The sequence below is a fragment of the Palaemon carinicauda genome, chromosome 8, assembly GCF_036898095.1.
Source record: "Palaemon carinicauda isolate YSFRI2023 chromosome 8, ASM3689809v2, whole genome shotgun sequence".
NCBI classification, from domain to species: domain Eukaryota; kingdom Metazoa; phylum Arthropoda; class Malacostraca; order Decapoda; family Palaemonidae; genus Palaemon; species Palaemon carinicauda.
In genome coordinates, this window is record NC_090732.1 from 125,991,831 (window position 1) to 126,019,406 (window position 27,576).

The 27,576-nt window shown below is 41.0% G+C and overlaps 1 protein-coding gene across 3 annotated transcripts in view; it reads right to left on the reverse strand.

The window, feature by feature from the left end:
* Positions 1–4,440: 4,440 nt before the first annotated feature.
* LOC137645894 (fumarate hydratase, mitochondrial-like) overlaps positions 4,441–27,576 on the reverse strand; it is a 53,618-nt gene continuing 30,482 nt past the window's right edge. For all 3 annotated transcript variants that reach the window (XM_068378923.1, XM_068378924.1, XM_068378925.1), the window contains 4 exons: positions 12,764–12,983; positions 11,467–11,611; positions 11,202–11,349; positions 4,441–5,074 (listed from right to left, as the gene is read on the reverse strand). In XM_068378923.1, the coding sequence (XP_068235024.1) occupies positions 4,943–5,074; positions 11,202–11,349; positions 11,467–11,611; positions 12,764–12,983 (645 nt within the window). In that variant the 3' untranslated portion in view covers positions 4,441–4,942. The remainder of the gene's footprint in view (positions 5,075–11,201; positions 11,350–11,466; positions 11,612–12,763; positions 12,984–27,576) is intronic.

The following is a 27,576-nucleotide window of genomic DNA, read 5'->3' on the forward strand; positions in this document are numbered from 1 at the left end:
TGAGTGCACAAGAGTTTTACTCTTATGACAGAGTTTTCGAACTCTTGTCCCGTGAATTGTTCGCACGCGCCCATTGTCATCAAGAGTTTTACTCTCACGACAGAGGGATGCCTGCTGCCTAAGTGTTTACGAATCTCTACAGGTAACTATGACACAGGTCCTTTGGGTCCTGGTTACGTAACATGATTCCTGAAAATTCCGTCAGGAATCAGCGACAGACTTCCTGTGGGTTCTCGGCACAACATTCCTTAAGGTCGTGAGAAAGGTATTCACAAATTGATTCTGAACCCCTAGGTTCTCATCCGAATCTCTCGGTTTCCGCGATCCGGAGGTTTCTGAAAACTCTATGGTCGACCTCCCCCCCTCTACGCGATGGGCCTTCCAAAGGTGTGACTTGTTACGTCACTCTACACTCCCAGCTGATTACTATATCAGCTAATCCGGTTTCGCCAGCACTGATCCTTTTGTTTTTGAACGAAGCACCGTCATCTTTCCTCCACCTTCCCACTTCGAGTGGTTTGGTTAGCGGACGGAAATGAGCGAGGAATAAAAAATTCTTTACATTCCAGTTTATTTCCCTGGCAGGCCTTGCCTGATTTAGACGGTAGTTTTTCTCACTAGCAAGAAAGCGTTCAATGGCAACCCCTTCGGGTAACCGGTCGATGGCAATTATGTCTGGCATTCTTGAAGCAAACTTCACCCTTTTCGGGAGACTCGTTCTTGAGAAGTGTTCACAGAACTTCAATGGGTGTTGTTTAAACTTCATGAAGGCCGTAGGCCATCCTAGAGCATACTCTCTAACTCTGTAGCCAAGACAAAACTGCGAGGTTATTGTCTTAAACTCGGTTCTACCTTTTGATGGAGGCAGCCTCCCCCGTCATTCTACCCTGGGTATAACGACTTGCTTTTTACATGATAGGCTTCTGAGACCATTTATTCTATCCTTACAGGGTTATTGTTTCGAACAATTGGTCCCGAAGGAACTTTGTTAGCCGACATTAAAAGAACGATAGGAACAGCGTGGGCAACTTTTCATTACGTTTACGAACGTTTCAAACTCCGCCCACAGGTAACCAGACATCCGTTTTCTGTGTAATGAACACTGGCTAGCCCCTCACATACAGAGGAGGGATAAACCAAAGGTGAAATGATCACCTCTATAACTGTATATTTTGTTTGAGAACATGTTTACCCTCATTCAAGAAAATATTAACAGTTAATCAACGATCAAAATTCTTTCGACAATAATGTTTTGATTCATCGCACATACATTATTCGCGCAACTTTTCTAATTCGTGGCCACGAAAATTTGTTCTTGATAGGCCAGGAAGAAGAAGAACGACTTATGTCCCGTGCGGGCATCAAGATATTATTTCCGCAGAACAGAGTTTTCTGAGAAAGTTAATTGTAGAAGCACATTTTCAAGCTATCGACGCAGTGTTTCCTTTAATGAGAGTGAAAGCGCACGAAGTTCGAGCGGTAGCGACTTCTCTCGCTTTTCGACACAACTAGTCGCTATCCGCTATCCTGCAAAGTACGTTTTGGGAGGTCTAAATATGTGTTTGCTATGCATTATTTGAAAGAAATTGAAACAGTGTTTGAAGATTGTAAGTTTCTCGGTCCACTTTCGGTAGCTGGCATGGTGTTGGGAGGAACGACATAGGGGGTTGCTCCCTCTGTTAGCCTATGTTTCGCCTTGTACCAAAGTTGGCGAGTTAAAGGGAAGTCTGGGGGTACAGTGTACCTCGAGTACTCCCCAATCATTTTAGTGTTAGTTTTGGTGGGTAAAGGTTTTTATTTCGGTGTAGGTGACAGTCTTTTCATGTTGGTTATTTCTGGTCTTAGCCCAGGGCATGGGCGATATTTTCTTGTATCTTCGTCAGCGGTGAACACCATGACTACGAGGATCTTCCACTCCATGTAGAGGCACCCATTGGTCATATTCCTAGCCTTCTACTATGTAAGATGAGCACCGACCAGAGGCAGTATTCTCCTGCAGTAGCTCTCTTACAAGGTAAGGTACAACAGGCACTAACAGTGCTTTTGTGTACACTTTATTTTTAAGAATCGTATGCGATTGTTGTAAAACTTACATCCACAGCCCCCCATCCTTGCAATGGGTAATCAGCTGTATAATTGTTTGGTAAGGCACTGCAATAAAAATGGATTTTGATTATAAAATGAAATTTTATTGCATACTTACGGAACAATTATTAATCAAAGCCCTCCCTCCTCCCCACTGGTGGATGGCTGGGCAGAACGAATTGATGTTAGCTGGACAGTTGTATCTATAGTTCCCTCGAGTGGAGGGAGATGACGTCACCTACATCAGCGATGGCGGCACCACCGCGGTAGTTTTTAATCTATTGTCTGCCATTCGTAGGGAACCTACAACTGTATAATTGTTCGGTAAGTAAGCAATAAAATTTCCTTTTATAATAAAAATCCATATTACTGGTTTTAATTTAAATCATTTGTACATAATAGTTCACATTTTTAATATATATATACTGTAAAATTTTTCTATTGCTTGACCTTCATCGCTCAGAAGGAATGCTGTGTTTCCGATTTTAAAGCAGCAAAGGACAGGTAGGCTTGTGGTGTAAAGTTTTTCCATTTCTCTAATTTATGTAACTGCATACTTTATAATATTTTGGGAATATATTATTGCATTTTGAAAAAATGTTTACTGCAATTTTTTAAATCTTCCTTGTTTATTAAATCCCATATTAACAACTGTGCTTTTTTCTGTCTTCCCAAGGTGGTGTTGATTTTGTGTGTAAGCGCTGCAGGACATCTGATTTTGCCCAGCATCATGGCCCTATGCACTTCAATGCTGCAACATGAATTTGCTGCCAGTTTACTTGACGGACGAGAAGGCATGAACAATGAGCGAACTCTTCCTCAAGTGATTTCAATACTGCTTCTTGCCGGAGGTTGAGCGCTACCTTCAGAATAAAGGGTTAGAGTTCAAGGTCCTACTTACCCTTGTTAATGCTCCTGGACATCAGTCGTCCGTCAAGGTAATGAATCCTTATGTGGAAGTGGTATTCTTTACTCTGAACACTACTGCTCTTATCCAGCCTATGGACTAGTGGATGATTAAGAACTTCAAGGCCCACTACAGCAGAGCGATGGCACAACTTCAGGTACCCATGGATAACAACCATGACCTGAACGTTATCCTGTATTGGAAGGGATTCATTCCACGATGTCAGGCCCGAGATTGTGAATGCTTGCTAGAAATGTCTGTGACCTGGGTGTGTCCACCTTCAGTGGAAAATTTAACTCTGTTTTTTATTTACAAATACTATACTAAAATGTGAATATTTCATGCATTATTATTGTATACTGTACAGTTAAGCTAAACACCAGTTTAATCAAAATCCAGTTTAGTTCAAATATAGCTGTAATTTTTTACCACAGTAAATGGATATACAGCGAGAGCAGGGACGAATTGGGGGGAGAGGGGGAAGGAGCACAAAGCAAACCTAGTGCAAATTGTCGCGCTGCAAGATTTTTTATTGCTAGTATTTGATTTTTTACTTAATATGTATTGCAGTTCTCTGTGTCGCATACAAGTGAAATCGAAGTATAAACTAGTGTAAAGTGTGGGCTGACTGTATTAGTGCAGTACAGTGGGTTACCTAGTGTTAGTCGACCATGCGTGGTCAGTGGCCAGAGAGTTGTTAGGTTATGAGTTGACCTATCCTAGGGCAGCAAGCATTTGCAGATTCTTGATCTTCGTGCTTATCTCTATTCTCTAACTCGCGTGAATATGGAGGGCTGACTGTACACCGAGGACGTAATCGGTGAACCTCGAGGGATTGTATTTATCACTATACTGTAGTTCTAAGTAATGAGAGGGAAGAATAATTCCAATAGGAACTGGACAACCTTAAATACTGCTAGCCTTTAAAAGAAAAAAAATACCTGGAATTCTTATGTATTTTTCATCAATGGAAAAATTTTATTTTAAATTGCAGTTTTTACTTGAAACACCATTGATACACATTGTAAATATGACTTTTAGATTGGATTAGATCATAACTTTTAGGCAAGAGGCTTTTGTCTTTTTAGGGACTGTTTTCAAATTCTGCCATCAAGATATAATTAGTCATTTACCACCATATCTGTTTTCCCCCTAGTTGCATTAAGCATCTCAACTGGACCGTCAAAATTAGTAGACACCAACACTTACTGAAAATGACTTAAGTACAGCTCTGTCTTGTGTGGGATGGCAAACTTGAATTTAACTATGCTTTGGAGAAGATTTTGTAATGCGTAAAAAATTATGCTTATCATTGGCCCTCTTTTTTCAGTACTTAGAACACATCAACTTCTTCTTGAGTTTCTCTGAATTGAAACTATTACAAAAATTATCATAACTGTACTATACTGGATTTCCCCATTTATACACAAGGAGAAAAAAGAATTAAAAACCATACTTTAAGAACATAAATTCATTTTATGTAAATTTTTCACAACAAAATATTATCAGGACACCAAAGATAATGGAAGTTATATACAGCACATTTAACCACCCATTTGCAGGTGTTAATGTTGTCAAAGTAAATATATAAAACACAACAAAATTATTATAAGACATACCGGTATTCCTACTATAAGCCATATGAAAATAGTTCAAATTTGTTTTAACATTATGATACATTTGCATAAAAAATCTATCTACACTTTTATGTGCAGTGTTCTAGTTCATAAATACCCATACACAAGCACAAATATTATCATCACTAGTTTTTATTTTCAGAGTATTGTAAAATATTAACTTTTGGCCACTGACGGATGACTAAATTTTGCCCCGTGTAGTAACTAGTTATGGAACTACTGACTGTATTTGACTTTGCTTTAGAACTTGGTACAAATCATTTTCATTCTTATCTAGCCCATCACTGAGTATCATTCTTCTTGTATAATTCTTTTACTTGGGACCCAGCATATCCTCAGGTCGAACCCACTTGGCAAATTCATCCTCTGATAGATAGCCTAGTTTCAATGCAGTTTCTTTCAAGGTTGAACCCTCCTTATGAGCTGTCTTTGCAATCTTGGCAGCCTGAAACACAAAATAAAATTTTAAATCTTTGGAAATTGATGAATACAACAACATTTGAATTATAAATTATGATGTATTTATAACTAATTTGTCTTTTTCCTTACTATACAAACCTTGAGCTCTTTACAGTGGACATTATTTCAGAAAATGCTGGAAACTATCCATAAGACTTTTTAGCAAGGTATTACTACCCACCACTAGTTATCAGGGGGGGGGGGGGTGAGTTTAGTGGGTATAGACCAACCATCCTGCTCACACACCGGTGAAATTCCTTCACTTTATAATAGCAGGCAGGATTTTCCCGGGGGTTACGTGATGGCAGAATAGGTATGATTAAAGAGCACAAGGTTTGTATGATTAGGAACAATAGAAATAGTTTCCAAATTTGTCATTTGTTCTGTCACGAATACAAATCCTTTTGCTCTTTACAGTGGAGACTCGTCCTTAGGTGGGTGAAAGTCCTAAACCAACTGACTGCTTTCTGATCCGGGTTGCGATTCAGATCTGGGTTGTGATTCTGTACTTCACACGAGGTTAATAGACACTGACACCTTGCTAACTCTCAGAATGTATGAGAGTGGTAAAGGCCTGTGCAACTGGTGTGATTGTGTGTGAACTAAGCACTGTGACTTAACCAGGTAAGGGATTGTCTGGAGTTGAACTTTACACTTAACATAACCATTACACGGCTCCCCTTCGCTAGGAGGAAGGGGATATAAATACTTTTCAAATTTTAGGCTATACATGGATATAGTTTTTACCTGCTATCAGAGGTCAGCTTGCTGAGTTCCATGGGTGCTGTGCCCTGAGAGGGTAAGATAAAAGGAGAGGCCAGTCACTCTACCGTTTATCCCAGACTAATCTCGGGAAATGCTTGCACTCAACTGCCTGCTACTTTAACTGCAAAGGAGCAGAGTTTATCGTAAACCGTATGTGGTGCTGCCACCACAGGACCTAGGTATCCAGGTTCCTGTGGGTAACATCTTGCAAGTCGTGGCTGGGAAGTTAGTCTGGCGCTTCCACACACCAGTTTGAAATGCCTGCATCCCAGATTGGTGCTTTATAAATGGTAGAGACATAGTATGCCCCTAACATCAAATATATTTTGGAGGATAGTCTGAGTTCAGGGACAGATCTATATCCCGTCGGATCCAAGAAGAGATAGTATACTTGGTGACTCCTCTTGACCCTGCTAATGTTCATGGAAACTTAAAACGTCCAGGTGAGCTACCGCAGAGCACATAAGACACCTCCAAGCTCTTATGGTACATACAGGTAGTAACAAATGACTTGAGTCAAAGTTATGGAGGCATTTAATCTGGAAGGGTCCAAACCTCTGGATTGCTACAGCTGGAGTCTGGGACTTGGCAACGGACCCAAGGATGAAGTCGCGTGTTACTAGACCTCCGTCCCCTGGCCGAGATATGTCTTAGAAAAGACCATTTCCTTCGCTGACACTCATAGCCGAGGCCAAAGCTAATACGATAAAACCATCTTGAGAGTCAAGTCATGTTCTGAGGACTGACTAATGGCATGAAGTACTCGAATTACACATTGAGGAGGTGGTGTTACTTCTGATTTGGGGACCAGTAAACTAGAGACTGAAAGACGAGTGACAATTCTGTTGAGGAAAAGTTGACTGTTCAAAATGGTAGGCGAGGCTCAAAGCCGAGCGGCATCCTGTCACAGTTGAGACCAAGTAAGTCTTTCTTCCCCGAGGTATAGAAAGCTTCGCTTTCCAGGGACACAGAGGGATATCGTGCAGTGCGAGGCCTCTTTCCAGGATCTTAATCTTAGTTGATAGACCACTTCGCCTGATGAAAGGCAGCCAACGACTTCATGGGGTATCCAGGCATCCTTTTCGTAAGGGCTAGTGAGAAGCATCTGAAGGAGATGAGTTTGAATACCCTAAAAGTGAAAGGCTGTAAAGACACTGCTGATCGTATTATGAGTAGCTCTGGAAAGGAGAGAACAGTTTTCTCAATATCTCTGCAGGCAGGAATAGAGGTTCTGTGTTGTTATTCTACTTGCTGCCACTGTGGAACTATCACGGTTATCAATTGCTCTGTTGATGTCCTTCTATGAATGAGTCTCCTCCTCAGACAGAAGGGGTGGGAAGCACATAAGCATTCCACGGATGTTGGTTAGCCTCTACTAGAGGAGCCTGGTTACCCCATACTGATTAACCGTGTCTCGGAAAATTCTGGATATCAGAGATCCTGGTCTGACATCTCGTCCTTAATTCCTGCCAGTTACAAGGCTTACATGGCTAACTGTGGGAGAAAAAGATCCCTCAAAGCCCAATATTGAAGTCCCCCTGGTCGGAATGACTGCCAAGAAGTTTCCTTGTCTGTGAAAGTCATTTGACACTGAATTGGGTTGCCGAAGGTAATCGAGTTGTCTCCCGTCTAACTCCATCTTCTAACGGCTAGACGGACAGTAGTCAAGCAAAGAAAATCTTTGACAGTGTTTTCTATGCCATACCAAGAATACTGTGTCTGGGTATTTGCTACCACCATTGTTAGAAGAGATTAAGAGTAAGAAACAATGCACTCTACTCCAGGAAGACTTATGTGGCACTGCCAATATGTGTTGGAACACAGCTCAAAGGCCTTGTGCAACGAAACGTGAGCCCCCTCCCTTCTTCTGATGCATCCCTAAAGAGCATCGAAAGTGAAGGAGAGGGAATGTCACCGACCCTGAGGTTAGTGATTTCTACCTCCCAACTCGGGTCTCTCTAGTGCTCTGATCCTATTGGACTTCCAAGTCCATAAAATCCCAGTTAATACCTAAAGGAACAGTTGCGTTGCCCATACCTAGAGGGGACGTAAGCTATGATTTTTGCCAGGATCACAGAAGTTGATCAAGCAACCCCTCCGGAACAGCCATTAGTGCGTCCGTAGGATTTTTGCTTGAGGAAAGGACATACTGTTTAACCGAGTCTTTATCCGTAATTTGGACGGAGCAACTTTGTCCCTTTTTAGCTTTTTGAAGGTTATTTGCTTTTATATATATATATATATATATATATATATATATATATATATATATATATATATATATATATATATATATATATATATATAGCATTTCTTATGGGGGGGGCACTTGAGGGTAGACTACAATGTCTGGTTACATGACAGTAGGTGGTTTATGAATAACAATGGAATGAGAAAAGAATGTATTGGAACAAAGTTCAAATTGTTGTGTGATAGTAAGTAGCCCATACTTCTACTCATGGGCATGCATCCGTCAGCTTGGGTAGTGCGTGGAACTGACGGAGTAAACAGCCTCCGTTGGGCATAGTAACTTAGTTGCCCGCATGCAGAAGTGTCTGCATGCGGGCAACTTTCCTGACCCAGGATAGGCATTCATTCACAAGTTTTGAGCTCCTAAAAACGTTTCCGTAAGCAAGCATCTACGTGGTAGCTTGTGAAGTCACTTGCGAGAATAACGCACATGCTATGAAGCGCAACATCATTGCTCAAAAGAAAATGAGTGTTGACTAGAATTAGCATTGTAAACATGAAAATGTTCGTGAGCATACATAGCTAGCCTAGTGATCAGATCTCCTTTGGTAATAGGGACTTGCCCACCTCTTGGGTGGGGTAACTATACTTGTAAGCAACTATATGTTTGCTATCGTTCGTAAATGTAAGCATGAGAAGATTCCATTCCGTAGGGAAGGCTTAAAAGAATAACCTCAAAGGGTTATGTCTCACAAGATTTGTGCCTTGAGAGCATGACGAAGTGAGGCGGAGATTGGAGATGGATATCATGCTCGTGTTCCGAGGAGTTCTCTAACCAGTAGAGAGGAGAAGTCAGAGATAATACCCAAAAGGATTATATTTCCCCGAGATTCATTTCCGAACCATGGCGAAATGAGACAGTCGGAAAGCATTCCGATGTGTGGCAATAGCTGGGTAGGACTGTCTAATGAGACTCGTTGAGTCCCAGGGCATAATGGTGGCCTGTGACGGCCTAAAGCAGTCAGCAAGCATCCTCATTTGCGGCAATAACCCCATTGGGTTTTGTCTAACGAGACTCTTGGAATTCTAGGTTTCTACCTTCCTGGCGAGGTCTGGCGGTCGGGCGAGAGCGCATGAGGAACCAAAGTAGCTAATGTCATCCACTTACTATTTATTATTATGGTGTTAGCCTGGAGGGTAATTATATACCTAATCTAGTGCCACAAATGGTTAAAGACAGGGATAGGTGGAGGCAACAAACCGTCAACATCCAAGATATTTTAGTAGTAGTAGTAGTAGTAGTAGTAGTAGTAGTAGTAGTAGTAGTAGTAGTAGTAGCAGTAGTAGTAGTAGTTGTTGTTGTTATTAGCGAGGCACCTGTTGAGGCGAAGACCTCAGCAGAGGAGAGTTCCCTGTGCACCTTTCTTTATTGTCGGGTAGGTTTCTCTTATGAAAATGAATAGTCTTGCATGGTAGGATTATTTGCCTTAGCAAGCAAAGAACATAAACATAGTCAGGTTCCCCGAGGAGATTGGCAAGTAAAGTCTTGCAAACTCATTTGGTGAAGCTAACGTTGGCAAATGCTGTCTACACTAGTCAGATTCTCAGATGAGGTTGGTAAGTAAGGTCTTGCAAACTTATTTGGTGAAGTGTTTGCTGGCAACTGCTGTTGAATGCTGGCAGGGCGAACGCTAGCGAGTGCTGTCAAACGTTGGAGGGGAACGCAGGTGAGATAAGCAATAACAAGGTGAATGTCAGCAAGGTGATCGCTGGCAAGGCAAATGTTGGCGAGTCGAACACTGAGAGCTGTAAAACATTGGCGAGGCGCACGTTGGTAAGGTTCGGCGAATGATGTACTTGTTGATGGCAAGTAAGGACTACCAAAGCAGCGTGTACTTGAGGCAACGGAAGCTTGACTTCTCTGTCTCATACCCTCCTACCTGAGGAGTTATTAATTCGCAAGGCGATTTATAGGGCTATGTTGAACTTCTAGAACAGCAGGTTTTTCTTCGTCAGAGGTGGAACCCCGATGCACAGGTCCCAAAACACTTCATGAGCTTTGTTATGCCAAACAGACACAAAGCAGGCATAATTTATGAAGGCAATAGCCCCGAAGGTTTATTGTCTCCAAGATTCGTAGATGGGAAGCGGTGACCTCAAGCAGTCGGCAGGCATCGCCATCTGTAGCAAAGACCCAGAAGAGAAAAGATAATGAGACTCATTGGGGCCCTGGGAACTCGATGGGTAGCTACGACAAGCATTGGCAGGACCACTCTGGAGAGGGCGTTCATTAGCTGAAGGTGGTGTTCGGTGTAGCAAACTTGTATACCCTCAGTCTGCTGAGAAGACAAAGACTGAGGTAGGTATCATTAGCTACAAGCTGTAAAATGTGACCAAAGCCAGTTTCTGGGTTCTCCTAGAAAGGATAGCCTAGCAGGAAAACCCAAGGGGTACTCTTTAGCAACTGCTCGTCTAACTATCGAAGTAGCATGAACAAAAGGAGCTAAGACTACTGCTGACAGAGACACGGGAGGTTCCTTAGACCTAACATCTTCAGAATATCAAAGGAGGAGACCGAAATTTTTTAATAGGGAGGTGTAAAAGCCTCAAGGAAGGAAGGATGTGCCGTAAGCAGCAACAAGAGCGCCTCCCCTGGTGGAGAGCGCCGTTACTTCACTCAGGGAAGCATCGATATCCACGGGTCAGCTGATCATTGTTCTACTCGTTCGCCTTTTAACAGAGCACAAACAAACAAATTTATAAGCGTTATCAGGGGAGAGAGACTGACTGTCTATTCACTCCCATGCCAAAATAAAAAGTGAAGGCTATCCCCCCCTTTATAGCGGTGGGTAGTAATACCTCGCTAAAATGTCTTTTGGCTAGTTTGCAGCATTCGCCAAAATAATATCCAATGTAAAGAGCGAAAGGGTTTTTATTCATGTTGGAACAAAGAAAGAATTTAGAGCTCCAAAATAATATCCACTATAAAGAGCAAAAGGGTTTGTATTCGTGTTGGAACAAAGAAAGAATTTAGAGTTTCAACTAGTTATCAGGCGAGGAAGCGAAAAATTTTTGCGCTGAAATACAATAATTGAATGTATATTTTTTATTGAAAAGCTTATAAATTAGAATCAAACATTTTTTAAATGTGAACTTACCTTGTCATATCCAATATGAGGATTTAAAGCGGTAACTAACATAAGTGACTCGTGAAGAAGCTTATGTATTCTTTCACGATTGGCTTCAATTCCAACAACGCAATTATCAACAAAGGCATGACAGCTGTCACCAATCAATCGAATGGACCTGAAAGAAATTTTTAGAAACTGTTCAGATAAATAAAAATATAACAATTAGCATTTCAGATTCAACATTGCTGCATAAAGTCTTTGAGCCTATTTGCAATTAGACTTTTAGACTTACCTTAAGACATTAGCAACCATCATTGGTTTAAAAACATTGAGTTCAAAATGACCGTTAGAACCACCCACGGTGACGGCAACATGATTTCCCATTACTTGAGCAGCAACCATTGTAATTGCTTCACACTGTGTTGGATTGACTTTACCTGAAACACAAAATCCAATTTAAATACCAACTATTCAACAATACTTTACACATATTACTAAGCTAAATTCAGCAACTAACAACTTTGATCATTATAAAAAATAAAACAATTCAGATACATGTGATAGTTTACATGGTTTAATATACTACATATAGTTGCAGTGTCATATTTGATACCTTCCTGCATTTTGTTGCTATGATTTTACTGAGAAGCCAAGCAGGACCCCCATACAATTACAGCTTTTCCACAAATATTTACTATTTTGCAGGGCTGGGGAGTCGGGACTCTGAACATCCGACTCCGACTCCTATAATTTTTTAGAACCGACTCAGACTCCAATTTAAAAAAAAATAAGAATTCAATATTTTCATATAATTTTCTTATTTTATGTTGCCTATTAGTCAAAATAGCATTTCATCATTACTAGCCTACTAGTCTAGTAAGTAATTGTTTTATTGAAAACATTTCACGTGATTTCTTGGATTCAGCTTTTCCTAGGTTACACGAAACTGTAATCAAAACACCCGTCATTTCAAGATGTTTACATATAAATACTGTAATGACTTCATTCCAAGATTATTCATATACGTGCTGCATAAAACTATGAATCAGTAACAACTCCTACCTTTTAAATGGCTAATGGTGATTAAATGAAGAGTTAATCATGAAATTACTTTAATGTCCAGAGACTCGTGCGTGGAAAGAATAGCTGATCGCATGTATAATATTATTGTTTTGGTTTGGCTTATGGATGAGAGATGGCAAGAGCTATATGTGTTTCCCAGTGATTGCCTTTATTCGAGAGGGTGTTAAAGAAAACGGCGGGTAATATGAAACGTTTTTTGAGCGACTTTGAAAAACTGTGACTTAGGATACGAAGAGAGAATATTTTTCCAGCGCAAAAATTTCATTTTTGAGGAGTTGGCGTCGGAGTCGGTGGAATTTTACCGACTCCAACTCCTCTAGTCCATAAATTGGCCTCGACTCCGACTCCGACTCCTCAGCCCTGCTAATTTGTGCAAAGCTTTGCAACAATTTTCTAAGAGGGGCAAAGAAACATGCACATGTGACATCATCTTGTAGCTACAGAAATTATCAGAATCATGCATAAACCTGTCATAAATAAAAACTATGTATGAATCCTGCACAAACCTGGCATAATAGAAGATCCTGGCTCATTTTCTGGAAGAGAAATCTCTCCAAGTCCACAACGTGGGCCGGAAGCTAGAAATCTGATGTCATTAGCAATTTTCATGATAGAGCATGCGAGCACATTAAGGGCGCCTGACACCTCAACCAATGCATCATGAGCAGCAAGGGCTTCAAATTTGTTTGGAGCAGTCTCAAAAGGCAGTCCTGTAAGTTCTGACACCTATAAAAAAGAAAAAATGCATTAAATAAGTGGCGCCTATCTGCAGTGATACCTAATTTGTTGCAGTACAAATTTTCATTATGTGCTGCTTAAAAGAGCCTGGAGATAATAAAGAAAAGTTGCTCAAATATTCCATTTTAATTGTTACCAATGCAGAGTGAATTACAAATTGAGAGCATGGCACAAGATCTAGGATAACTAGTAACTTTGAATATGAGCATACAAATCTGAACCAGTCTGGGAGCAAAAAATTACCTCCCAATGCATATTTTTAGTAGACAAATACTAACAAGACCCCCACGTAGTGACCATACACCAACCGTGCAGTAATCACAGGCTTTTTACTCTTTTGTTTCACATTAGCTTGCAACTACCCTTGCTCAAAGCCTATCTCTTCCACTCTCCAAACAGTTCTAGTAAAAACGTTGTGAGCACACGTCTTTGGAATTGTTGCCTGTACAATTGTGACCATGTATTCTTTGTCGAGTTGTGATTGCTATTACTCTTCATAAATACTTTTTGTGCTATGTTGTAAAGTTAACAGTATTGTGCCAACAGGCCCCCCAAAAAAAATGGTAAAGGTAAGATAATGATTACCAGAGAAGTGAAAAAAATATTATCGCGAAGCATGAACAAGGTATGAGGGGGACCAATCTGCCAAAATTGTACAATCTCATTAAAATCACTATGAAGTAATAAGTAGTTATGATTCTCAATAAAAAATATCAAATCATGGGAAGTTGAAAAATAGGTACTGAAACTGACGAATCAACGGCAACATGTTCTTAATGTTCAAACATGTCTGCTTTTATAGATCAATGAGAAACATTAGCAAGTGATACAATGACCAAAAACATTGTGAAAAAGCAATGGTATTGGTCAGCTTCAAGAGAATGTTCTATAGTACTGGTCAATTTAATATTTTGGTATCTAAAGAAATGATATATTCTGATGCCAAAAATCACAATTACTTGAAAATTTAAGGATGTGCTTGGTGCATTTTGTATATTGTACATTGTAAAGATCTCAGGATTGTGGCATACAGCCAATCACACACACACATTATTCCATCAATGTTAGAATAAAATGAAGGAGAGCTGGTAATATCACTACCTCTAAACATTGGAAACATTGATAAATTAATTGCAATTTGGTAGTATGAGATGTGTATTTGGGTGCTGCTCAGTAAAGTTCTTGGAGATAGCATAGCATTGTTGAAAATCAAATACTTTCAATCATTATGCATATGTTAACAGATCAAAATTGGAATCATAAAATGTATTATTTTAGCTTCTTCCTTGAAACTCACTAAGTGTTGACATCTGTCATGAAAATGTAAATTCCCCGTTTTACCTCACTTAAAAAGCCACAATCCCCCTAGTATACAACTGCTCATTATATGGTGATGTGAGGCAATGATAGCGGTGTGGGTAAACCATTCAGTTTACTTGATTAAGAAATACTGATTAATGAGTAGCCATCAAGAGCATTTCTCACCAAGTGCCAGGTACGCTTTTCAAGCCTGTCAGTTGCCATAAAAGCCTATACACCAAAATAAACTTTAAGGCCTCCTAATCAATATGCATTACTGAAGTACAAACCCCACACTAGTACATCATCTGTAGCTACCAGAGCACTCAACACCCAGTAGCTCTTAAACAGAGCTAGTAAAAACAGATTTGGCAGAAATGAAGCAGGAATAAAGGTAAAGTAAGAAGATATAAAGAAAATGTAGCTACAGGCCACTAAAACACTGCAAACACCCTCATAATGACTTCAGTACACAATATGAGGTGTACTGACCCCCTACAGAGCGTACTGCAAGTAAATAGCTCCAGTTGCATTACCTACACATTCATGCCTTAATTTCAAGACCAGCAAAAATGTTATTTTCAATATTAAACTTAGCCGGTGATTATATAAGCTGCAGCTCTGCTGCCCGACAGAAAAACTCTACGTTCAAAATACGCCAGCGATCGCTATGCAGGTAGGGGGTGTACATCAACAGCGCCATCTGTCGAGCAGGTACTCAGTACTCAATGTAAACACAGAACTCAATTTTCTCTCTGTCGTGCCACCGGCAAGACCTACTAAATTCGCTGTTGCTTACTGGATTGGTTTTCACAGATTTTGGTGAAGTACACATTTCTAGTTATTAGCTTTCGCTTTGCAGAGGTTATCTTCAATACATCCTTGCATTCTTTTATTGATTTTGGATTATTTGTTGACGACTTTGGATAGATTTTGAATTCCCCTTTGACTAATTCAAGATGGCTGACCCTTCTCAAGTCCCTAAATACAGAAAGTGTAGTGCTAGGGACTGTTCAAGGCGTCTTCCGAAGGCCTCTATCGATCCGCACACCGTTTGTTCCAACTGTCGGGATAAAACCTGTCAATTGGAAGATCGATGTGAGGAATGTGTTGGGCTTTCGGAATTCGATTTTCACGAATTCCAGAAATATTCACGTAGGCTAGAGAGAGATAGAGTCAGGAGAAGTTCATCTCGCTCCGTTGATATTTCCTCTCCTCATGCCCCACAACCTATTCCTTCCCCTGTAGTGGTTGCTCCTGATCCCCCTTCTAGCACTCAACAACCTTCGATGGCAGATATGATGCGTGCCATCCAGGCTCTGGGTGAGAGAGTCGAGTCATTGGCGAGTGACCGTAACCAACTCATGGCAGACGTCAAGGAGTTGAAGTGTAAGAGTGCAGTGGGTAGTGACAAAGTGAGTGGTAGTGTTGTGGAAAGTGTTAGTGTTGCGCTTGAGGGTGCGTCTGTTCGTGCCTGTCGTTCTCCCAGTCCGGGACCTCTTGCAAGCTCCCAAGCCCAGGGGAGAAGCAATGTCGTACGACCAAAGGGTTCGATAGGCTCTAATCAGCGAACAGACGTTCCCTCCGTGGTTCCGGACGTATCTAACCAAGATCGCCCCACCCACAAGAAGACGAGAGATCCCATTTATTTCTCGTCTGCGGAAGACGTTTCCCGAAAGAAACAATGGACCAAGGTCTCGCGGCCTCTTAAACGCAAGGTCCCTTCCGCGCAAGTCCAACGGCCCAGTTGTAGCCACTGGGTCAGTTCGGACTCGCTGCAGTCTTCCGATGACTGCACACCTCCTAAGAGAGGCAAAGCGGTACCGCAGCAGGCAGTTACACCGTCTGTTGCCGCACCTGCTACTGTAGACCCTAAGTGGTCTTTGCTGCAGACCATGCAGACCCAGTTGACGTCATTAATGCAGGACTTTCGTGCGGAGAAGGTTGACGCTGCACCACCCGTTAGCCTACAACCACCCACGGTTGTGCGTCCAGTGGACGCTGAGGCTACCTTCTCCCGCACTCCAGCTGTGAGAGTCCCGCCACCCATGCGTTCCAGTGTACCCTGCCAGCCGCATGTTGACGTTCAGCGACGCACGGAGCCTTCCGCTGACGTTCGCGAGTTACAATAACAACCTAAGTTGTTTTGTTTTGACGCGGTGCGTCAACCTCCGCAACCCAGTGTGGTTACCACTACTCGCCCACAGCAGACTAGACAGCCAGGAGTAGACGCTTTGCGCCCCCGCGCTGCTATGGTTGTTGCCAGCTCACAGACTGGGCAACAGTTCCATGACGTTGCGTCCAGTGCAGTCACGCATGCACCCGTGCTGCCGGACTCAGCTGACCAGCCAATTCCTACTCCTTTGCCGCTTCCTCCTCAGTATTCAGACGATGGACTCTCTGATGATGACGACGCTGCACACTTTGACGACCCGCATACGGATATCGACGAACCCAAGACCACGCCTCCCTCCTTGGACTTTAGGAAAGTGCTTGCACTGTTCAGGGAGATGTATCCTGATCAGTTTGTTTCTGCAGCCCCACGCTCTCCTCCATCTGAGTTCGCTTTAGGCACGCAGTCATCCGCGCCTGCCTTTACGAAGCTCGTCCTCGCCCGCTCGTCTAAGAGAGCTTTAAGAGTGTTGGGAGAATGGATGCAGTCCAAAAAGCACCTTGGGAAGACAGCATTCTTGTTTCCCCCTGCGAAACTCTCTTCCAGATCGAGCGTCTGGTATGCCACGGGAGAAGTTCTCGGCTTGGGAGTTCCTGCCTCTGCCCAGGGCGACTTCTCAAGTCTAGTAGACTCTCCCCGCAGGCTAGCCATGAGACGCTCCAAGATTTGTTGGACTCCTTCAGACTTAGACCATCTGATGAAAGGAGTGTTCAGAGCCTTCGAGGTTTTTAACTTTTTGGATTGGTGTTTGGGAGCGTTGAGCAGGAAGACCTCCCCTTCTGACAAGGAAACTTCCATGCTCATTATGTCCTGCATGGACAAGGCCATACGGGACGGTTCCAGTGAACTTGCGGCTTCGTTCGTTTCCGGGGTCCTCAAGAAACGGGAAAACCTTTGCTCCTTCTTGTCAGCTGGAGTAACACAATGTCAGAAATCGGAACTTATGTTTGCTCCTCTCTCAAAGTGCCTTTTCCCAGAGGAGTTGATAAAGGAGATTGCTGCCTCCTTGATTCAAAAAGACACGCATGACCTGGTTGCTTCATCTGCCCGCAAAGCCACCCCTTTGCCTACCGTGTCTAGACCCAGGATGGACACTCCAGCGTCCAGATTTATTCCGCCCTTTCGTGGCAGAGCCTCCAGCAGAGGAGGTGCTCGTGCCGAAGGGAGACGTGGGATTAAGAAAGGTACCAAGTCCTTTAAGGGCAGAGTCTGACTGCCACCTTCTTCAGACAGCAGTGGGAGCCAGACTCAAGAACTTCTGGCAGTCCTGGGAGAAAAGGGGCGCAGATGCACAATCTGTGAAGTTGCTCAGAGAAGGGTACAAGATCCCATTTGTACGCAAACCCCCTCTAGCAACGTCTCCCATCGACCTCTCTCCCAGGTACAGAGAGGAGGACAAGAAACTAGCTTTGAAGCAAGAGGTGTCTCTCTTACTAGAAAAGGGAGCGGTAGTCAAAGTCCGGGACCATCAATCCCCGGGCTTCTACAACCGTCTCTTCTTAGTGGTAAAGAAGACAGGAGGGTGGAGACCGGTGCTAGACGTCAGTGCTCTGAATGTCTTTGTCACAAAGCAGACGTTCGCCATGGAGACAACAAAGTCTGTTCTAGCAGCGGTCAGAAAGGAAGACTGGATGGTCTCTTTAGACCTAAAGGACACTTACTTTCACGTCCCCATCCACCCAGATTCCCAACCTTTTCTAAGGTTTGTTTACGGGAAGGTTGTCTACCAATTTCAAGCCCTGTGCTTTGGCCTAAGCACGGCGCCTCTTGTCTTTACGAAACTGATGAGGAATATTGCCAAATTCCTGCATTTAGCGGACATCAGAGCCTCCCTCTATTTGGACGACTGGCTTCTAAGAGCTTCTTCCAGTCGTCGCTGTCTGGAGAATCTAAAGTGGACTCTAGATCTGACCAAGGAATTGGGTCTCCTGGTCAATATGGAAAAGTCCCAACTGGTCCCATCCCAAACTATAGTGTACTTAGGGATGGAGATTCACAGTCAAGCTTTTCGGGCTTTTCCGTCGGCCCCCAGAACAAGTCAAGCCCTAGGATGCATCCAGAACATGCTAAAGAAGGACCGATGTTCAGTCAGACAGTGGATGAGTCTGATAGGGACGCTTTCATCCCTGGACCAGTTCATTGCGTTAGGGAGACTGCACCTCCGTCCCCTTCAATTTCACCTAGCTGTTCACTGAAAAAAGGACAAGACGCTAGAAGCGGTCTCGATCCCCATTTCCGAGAAGATGAAGTCATCACTGACTTGGTGGAAGGACAACATCTTCCTCAGAGAGGGTCTGCCCCTGGCTGTTCAGACCCCCAACCACGTTCTCTTCTCGGACGCATCGGACACGGGCTGGGGTGCGACATTAGACGGTCGGGAATGCTCGGGAACTTGGAACTCGAGTCAAAGAACGTTACATATCAACTGCAAGGAGCTACTGGCAGTTCATCTGGCCTTGAAAAGCTTCAGGTCCCTCCTTCTAGGCAAGGTGGTGGAGGTGAACTCAGACAACACCACGGCCCTGGCGTACATCTCCAAACAAGGAGGGACCCATTCTATGACGTTGTACGAGATCGCAAGGGACCTCCTCACCTGGTCAAGAGATCTAAACCTTTCTCTAGTAACGAGGTTCATTCAAGGCAACATGAATGTCATGGCGGACTGCCTCAGTCGGAAGGGTCAAATCATCCCAACAGAATGGACCCTACACAAGGATGTGTGCAAGAGACTATGGGCCACATGGGGCCAACCTACCATAGATCTCTTTGCAACCTCGATGACCAAGAGGCTCCCAATTTATTGCTCGCCAATCCCGGACCCAGCAGCAGTTCATATAGATGACTTTCTACTGGATTGGTCCCATCTAGACCTTTATACATTCCCCCCGTTCAAGATTGTCAACAAGGTACTGCAGAAGTTCGCCTCTCACGAAGGGACAAGGTTGACGTTAGTTGCTCCCCTCTGGCCCGCGAGAGAATGGTTCACCGAGGTACTTCAATGGCTGGTGGACGTTCCCAGAACTCTTCCTCTAAGAGTGGACCTTCTACGTCAGCCACACGTAAAGAAGGTACACCCAAGCCTCCACGCTCTTCGTCTGACTGCCTTCAGACTATCGAAAGACTCTCGAGAGCTAGAGGCTTTTCGAAGGAGGCAGCCAGGGCGATTGCTAGAGCAAGGAGGACATCCACTCTTAGAGTCTACCAGTCGAAGTGGGAAGTCTTCCGAAGCTGGTGCAAGTCGGTATCAGTATCCTCAACCAGTACCTCCGTAACCCAAATAGCTGACTTCCTATTATACCTGAGGAAGGAAAGATCTCTTTCAGCTCCCACGATCAAAGGTTACAGAAGAATGTTGGCAGCAGTCTTCCGTCACAGAGGCTTAGATCTTTCTAACAACAAAGATCTACAGGACCTCCTTAAGTCTTTTGAGACCTCGAAGGAGCGTCGTTTGGCTACACCAGGTTGGAATTTAGACGTGGTACTAAGATTCCTTATGTCAGAAAGGTTCGAGCCACTACAATCAGCCTCCTTTAAAGATCTCACTTTAAAGACTCTTTTCCTCGTCTGCTTAGCAACAGCTAAAAGAGTCAGTGAGATACACGCCTTCAGCAGGAACATCGGATTTTCATCTGAAACGGCTACATGTTCTTTACAGCTTGGTTTTCTAGCCAAAAACGAACTACCTTCTCGTCCTTGGCCGAAATCGTTCGACATTCCAAGCCTTTCTAATTTGGTTGGAAATGAACTAGAAAGAGTCTTATGCCCTGTTAGAGCTCTTAAGTTCTATTTAAGACGAACTAAACCTTTACGAGGACAGTCAGAAGCTTTATGGTGTGCTATTAAGAAACCTTCTTTACCTATGTCAAAGAATGCAGTTTCCTATTATATCAGACTGTTGATACGAGAAGCTCATTCCCATCTGAATGAGGAAGACCATGCTTTGCTGAAGGTAAGGACACATGAAGTTAGAGCTGTCGCAACTTCAGTGGCCTTTAAACAAAATAGATCTCTGCAGAGTATAATGGACGCAACCTATTGGAGAAGCAAGTCAGTGTTCGCGTCTTTTTATCTTAAAGATGTCCAGTCTCTTTACGAGAACTGCTACACCCTGGGACCATTCGTAGCAGCGAGTGCAGTAGTGGGTGAGGGCTCAACCACTACATTCCCCTAATTCCATAACCTTTTTAATCTTTCTCTTGAAATGTTTTTTATTGTTGTTTTTTTGGGTTGTCTGGAAGGCTAAGAAGCCTTTCGCATCCTGGTTGATTTGGCGGGTGGTCAAATTCTTTTCTTGAGAAGCGCCTAGATTAGAGGTTTTGATGAGGTCCTTTAGTATGGGTTGCAACCCTTGATACTTCAGCTCCTAGGAGTCGCTCAGCATCCTAAGAGGATCGCGAGGCTCAGTAAGGAAGACGTACTTAAAAAGGCAGAGTAATTGTTCAAGTCGACTTCCTTACCAGGTACTTATTTATTTTATGTTTGTTATTTTGAATAACTGCTAAAATGAAATACAAAATACTTAGCTCATAATAATGTAAACAAGTAATGCTGGTCTCTACCCACCCCCCTGGGTGTGAATCAGCTTATATAATCACCGGCTAAGTTTAATATTGAAAAATGTTATTTTTATTACTAAAATAAATTTTTGAATATACTTACCCGGTGATTATATATTAAAGGACCCTCCCTTCCTCCCCAATAGAGACCCAGTGGACCGAGGAGAAAATTGAGTTCTGTGTTTACATTGAGTACTGAGTACCTGCTCGACAGATGGCGCTGTTGATGTACACCCCCTACCTGCATAGCGATCGCTGGCGTATTTTGAACGTAGAGTTTTTCTGTCGGGCAGCAGAGCTGCACCTTATATAATCACCGGGTAAGTATATTCAAAAATTTATTTTAGTAATAAAAATAACATATTTAACAGAATAAAAACAACAAAGGATGCCAAACTCTAGACTAGAATGATATTCCCGATATGGCTTTGGCTAGGTTCATTAATGACAATAAGTACAAGATCTTACCAAATATAATACAGTACAGTAATATCATACCATCCAAGTCTGTGAAGGATAAGTAGAGTACTTGTATCTCCAACATCAAAGTGTCAATATTCAGAAAAGCAACCTGTTTCCATAACATTCCTTTAGCTTTCAAAGCTAACCAAATGTTTTGGAGTATTAATATTGCATCACTTTCTAACAACAAAGGAAAACAGTGTCCAAATTGCCTGTTAATGATGTCAGAATTCACAATAGCGAAACAACTTTCCTTTGAACTTTTTTGGATTAACAAGCATAACTATCAAATCAGCTGTCCTACTTTCACTACAGAGTGTAGTGCAAGTAAATAGCTCCAGTTGCATTATCTACACATTCATGCCTTAATTTCGAGGCCAGCAAAAATGTCAATTCAACAGAATAAAAACAATAAAGGATGCCAAACTCTAGACTGGAATGATATTCCCGATATGGCTTTGGCTAGGCTCATTAATGACAATAAGAACTAGATTTTACCAAATATAATACAGTAATATCATGCCATCTAAGTCTGTGAAGGATAAGAAATAGAGTACTTGTATCTCCAACAACTAAGTGTTAATATTCAGAAAAGTAACCTGTTTCCATAACATTCCTTTAGCTTTCAAAGCTAACCAAATGTTTTGGAGTATTAATCTTGCATCACTTTCTAACAACAAAGGAAAGTGTCCAAATTGCCTGTTAATGATGTCAGAATTCACAATAGTGAAACAACTTTCCTTTAAACTTTTTTGGATTAACGAGCATAACAATCAAATCAGCTGTCCTTCTTTCACTACAGAGCGTAGTGCAAGTAAATAGCTCCAGTTGCATTATCGACACATTCATGCCTTAATTTCGAGGCCAGCAAAAATGCCAATTCAACAGAGTAAAAACAACAAAGGATGCCAAACTCTAGACTGGAATGATATTCCCGATATGGCTTTGGCTAGGCTCATTAATGACAATAAGAACTAGATTTTACCAAATATAATACAGTAATATCATACCATCTAAGTCTGAGAAGCATAAGAAATAAGAGTACTTGTATCTCCAACTCCTAAGTGTCAATATTCAGAAAAGTAACCTGTTTCCATAACATTCCTTTAGCTTTCAAAGCTAAACAAATGTTTTGGAGTATTAATCTTGCATCACTTTCTAACAACAAAGGAAAACATAGTCCAAATTGCCTGTTAATGATGCCAGAATTCACAATACTGAAACAACTTTCCTTTAAACTCTTTTGGATTAACGACATAACTATCAAATCAGCTGTCCTACTTTCACTACAGAGTATAGAGCAAGTAAATAGCTCCAGTTGCATTATCTACACATTCATGCCTTCATTTCGAGGCCAGCAAAAATGCCAATTCAACAGAATAAAAACAACACAGGATGCTAAACTATAGACTGGAATGATATTCACGATATGGCTTTGGCTAGGCTCATTAATGACAATAAGAACTAGATCTTAAAACATATAATACATTAATATCATACCATCTAAGTCTGTGCAGGATAAGAAGTAGAGTACTTGTATCTTCAACACCTACGTGTCAATATTCAGAAAAGTAACCTGTTTCCATAACATTCCTTTAGCTTTCAAAGCTAAACAAATGTTTTGGAGTATTAATCTTGCATCACTTTCTAACAACAAAGGAAAACAGTGTCCAAATTGCCTGTTAATGATGCCAGAATTCACAATATTGAAACAACTTTCCTTTAAACTCTTTTGGATTAACGACATAACTATCAAATCAGCTGTCCTACTTTCACTACAGAGTATAGAGCAAGTAAATAGCTCCAGTTGCATTATCTACACATTCATGCCTTCATTTCGAGGCCAGCAAAAATGCCAATTCAACAGAATAAAAACAACACAGGATGCTAAACTATAGACTGGAATGATATTCACGATATGGCTTTGGCTAGGCTCATTAATGACAATAAGAACTAGATCTTAAAACATATAATACATTAATATCATACCATCTAAGTCTGTGCAGGATAAGAAGTAGAGTACTTGTATCTTCAACACCTACGTGTCAATATTCAGAAAAGTAACCTGTTTCCATAACATTCCTTTAGCTTTCAAAGCTAACCGAATGTTTTGGAGTATTAATCTTGCATCACTTTCTAACAACAAAGGAAAACAGTGTCCAAATTGCCTGTTAATGATGCCAGAATTCACAATAGTGAAACAACTTTCCTTTGAACTTTTTTGGATTAACGAATATAACTATCAAATCAGCTGTCCTACTTTCGCTACATAGCGGATTGCAAGTAAATAGCCCCAGTTGCATTATCTACACATTCATGCCTTCATTTCGAGGCCAGCAAAAAAGCCAAGAATAAAAACAATAAAGGATGCCAAACTCTAGACTGGAATGAAATTCCCGATATGGCTTTGGCTAGGCTCATTAATCACAATAAGAATATCTTACCATCTAAGTCTGTGAAGAATAAGAAGTAGAGTACTTGTATCTTCAACACCTACGTGTCAATATCCAGAAAAGTAACCTGTTTCCATAACATTCCTTTAGCTTTCAAAGCTAACCAAATGTTTTGGAGTATTAATCTTGCATCACTTTCTAACAACAAAGGAAAACAGTGTCCAAATTGCCTGTTAATGATGCCAGAATTCACAATAGTGAAACAACTTTCCTTTAAACTTTTTTGGATTAACGAGCATAACTATCAAATCAGCTGTCCTACTTTCACTACATAGCGGATTGCAAGTAAATAGCCCCAGTTGCATTATCTACACATTCATGCCTTCATTTCGAGGCCAGCAAAAATGCAAATTCAACAGAATAAAAACAATAAAGGATGCCATACTCTAGACTGGAATGAAATTCCCGATATGGCTTTGGCTAGGCTCATTAATGACAATAAGAACTAGATCTTATCAAATATAATACAGTAATATCGTACCATCTAATTCTGTGAAGGATAAGAAGTAGAGTACTTGTATCTTCAACAACTACGTGTCAATATTCAGAAAAGTAACCTGTTTCCATAACATTCCTTTAGCTTTCAAAGCTAACCAAATGTTTTGGAGTATTAATCTTGCATCACTTTCTAACAACAAAGGAAAACAGTGTCCAAATTGCCTGTTAATGATGCCAGAATTCACAATAGTGAAACAACTTTCCTTTAAACTTTTCTGGATTAACGAGCATAACTATCAAATTAGCTGTCCTACTTTCACTACATAGCGGATTGCAAGTAAATAGCCCCAGTTGCATTATCTACACATTCATGCCTTCATTTCGAGGCCAGCAAAAATGCAAATTCAACAGAATAAAAACAATAAAGGATGCCAAACTCTAGACTGGAATGAAATTCCCGATATGGCTTTGGCTAGGCTCATTAATGACAATAAGAACTAGATCTTATCAAATATAATACAGTAATATCGTACCATCTAATTCTGTGAAGGATAAGAAGTAGAGTACTTGTATCTTCAACAACTACGTGTCAATATTCAGAAAAGTAACCTGTTTCCATAACATTCCTTTAGCTTTCAAAGCTAACCAAATGTTTTGGAGTATTAATCTTGCATCACTTTCTAACAACAAAGGAAAACAGTGTCCAAATTGCCTGTTAATGATGCCAGAATTCACAATAGTGAAACAAGTTTCCTTTAAACTTTTTTGGATTAACGAATATAACTATCAAATCAGCTGTCCTACTTTCACTACATAGCGGATTGCAAGTAAATAGCCCCAGTTGCATTATCTACACATTCATGCCTTAATTTTGAGGCCAGCAAAAAAGCCAAGAATAAAAACAATAAAGGATGCCAAACTCTAGACTGGAATGATATTCCCGATATGGCTTTGGCTAGGCTCATTAATCACAATAAGAATATCTTACCATCTAAGTCTGTGAAGGATAAGAAGTAGAGTACTTGTATCTTCAACACCTTAAGTGTCAATATCCAGAAAAGTAACCTGTTTCCATAACATTCCTTTAGCTTTCAAAGCTAACCAAATGTTTTGGAGTAATAATCTTGCATCACTTTCTAACAACAAAGGAAAACAGTGTCCAAATTGCCTGTTAATGATGCCAGAATTCACAATAGTGAAACAACTTTCCTTTAAACTTTTTTGGATTAACGAATATAACTATCAAATCAGCTGTCCTTCTTTCACTACAGAGCGTAGTGCAAGTAAATAGCTCCAGTTGCATTATCTACACATTCATGCCTTCATTTCGAAGCCAGAAAAAATGCCAATTCAACAGAATAAAAACAATAAAGGATGCCAAACTCTGGAATGGAATGAAATTCCCGATATGGCTTTGGCTAGGCTCATTAATGACAATAAGAACTAGATCTTACCAAATATAATACAGTAATATCGTACCATCTAATTCTGTGAAGGATAAGAAGTAGAGTACTTGTATCTTCAACACCTAAGTGTCAATATTCAGAAAAGTAACCTGTTTCCATAACATTCCTTTAGCTTTCAAAGCTAACCAAATGTTTTGGAGTATTAATCTTGCATCACTTTCTAACAACAAAGGAAAACAGTGTCCAAATTGCCTGTTAATGATGCCAGAATTCACAATACTGAAACAACTTTCCTTTGAACTTTTTAGATTAAGTAGCATAACTATCAAATCAGCTGTCCTACTTTCACTACAGAATGTAGTGCAAGTAAATAGCTCCAGTTGCATTATCTACACATTCAGCCTTCATTTTGAGGCCAGCAAAAATGCCAATTCAACAGAATAAAAACAACAAAGGATGCCAAACTCTAGACTGGAATGATATTCCCGATATGGCTTTGGCTAGGCTCATTAATGACAATAAGAACTAGATCTTACCAAATATAATACAGTAATATCGTACCATCTAATTCTGTGAAGGATAAGAAGTAGAGTACTTGTATCTTCAACACCTAAGTGTCAATATTCAGAAAAGTAACCTGTTTCCAAAACATTCCTTTAGCTTTCAAAGCTAACCGAATGTTTTGGAGTATTAATCTTGCATCACTTTCTAACAACAAAGGAAAACAGTGTCCAAATTGCCTGTTAATGATGCCAGAATTCACAATACTGAAACAACTTTCCTTTGAACTTTTTTGGATTAACGAATATAACTATCAAATCAGCTGTCCTACTTTCGCTACGTAGCGTATTACAAGTAAATAGCCCCAGTTGCATTATCTACACATTCATGCCTTAATTTTGAGGCCAGCAAAAAAGCCAAGAATAAAAACAATAAAGGATGCCAAACTCTAGACTGGAATGATATTCCCGATATGGCTTTGGCTAGGCTCATTAATCACAATAAGAATATCTTACCATCTAAGTCTGTGAAAGATAAGAAGTAGAGTACTTGTATCTTCAACACCTACGTGTCAATATCCAGAAAAGTAACCTGTTTCCATAACATTCCTTTAGCTTTCAAAGCTAACCAAATGTTTTGGAGTATTAATCTTGCATCACTTTCTAACAAAAAAGGAAAACAGTGTCCAAATTGCCTGTTAATGATGCCAGAATTCACAATAGTGAAACAACTTTCCTTTAAACTTTTTTGGATTAACGAGCATAACTATCAAATCAGCTGTCCTTCTTTTACTACAGAGTGTAGTGCAAGTAAAAAGCTCCAGTTCCATTATCTACACATTCATGCCTTCATTTCGAGGCCAGCAAAAATGCCAATTCAACAGAATAAAAACAACAAAGGATGCCAAACTCTAGACTGGAATGATATTCCCGAAATGGCTTTGGCTAGGCTCATTAATGACAATAAGAACTAGATCTTACCAAATATAATACAGTAATATCGTACCATCTAATTCTGTGAAGGATAAGAAGTAGAGTACTTGTATCTTCAACAACTACGTGTCAATATTCAGAAAAGTAACCTGTTTCCATAACATTCCTTTAGCTTTCAAAGCTAACCAAATGTTTTGGAGTATTAATCTTGCATCACTTTCTAACAACAAAGGAAAACAGTGTCCTAATTGCCTGTTAATGATGCCAGAATTCACAATAGTGAAACAAGTTTCCTTTAAACTTTTTTGGATTAACGAATATAACTATCAAATCAGCTGTCCTACTTTCACTACATAGCGGA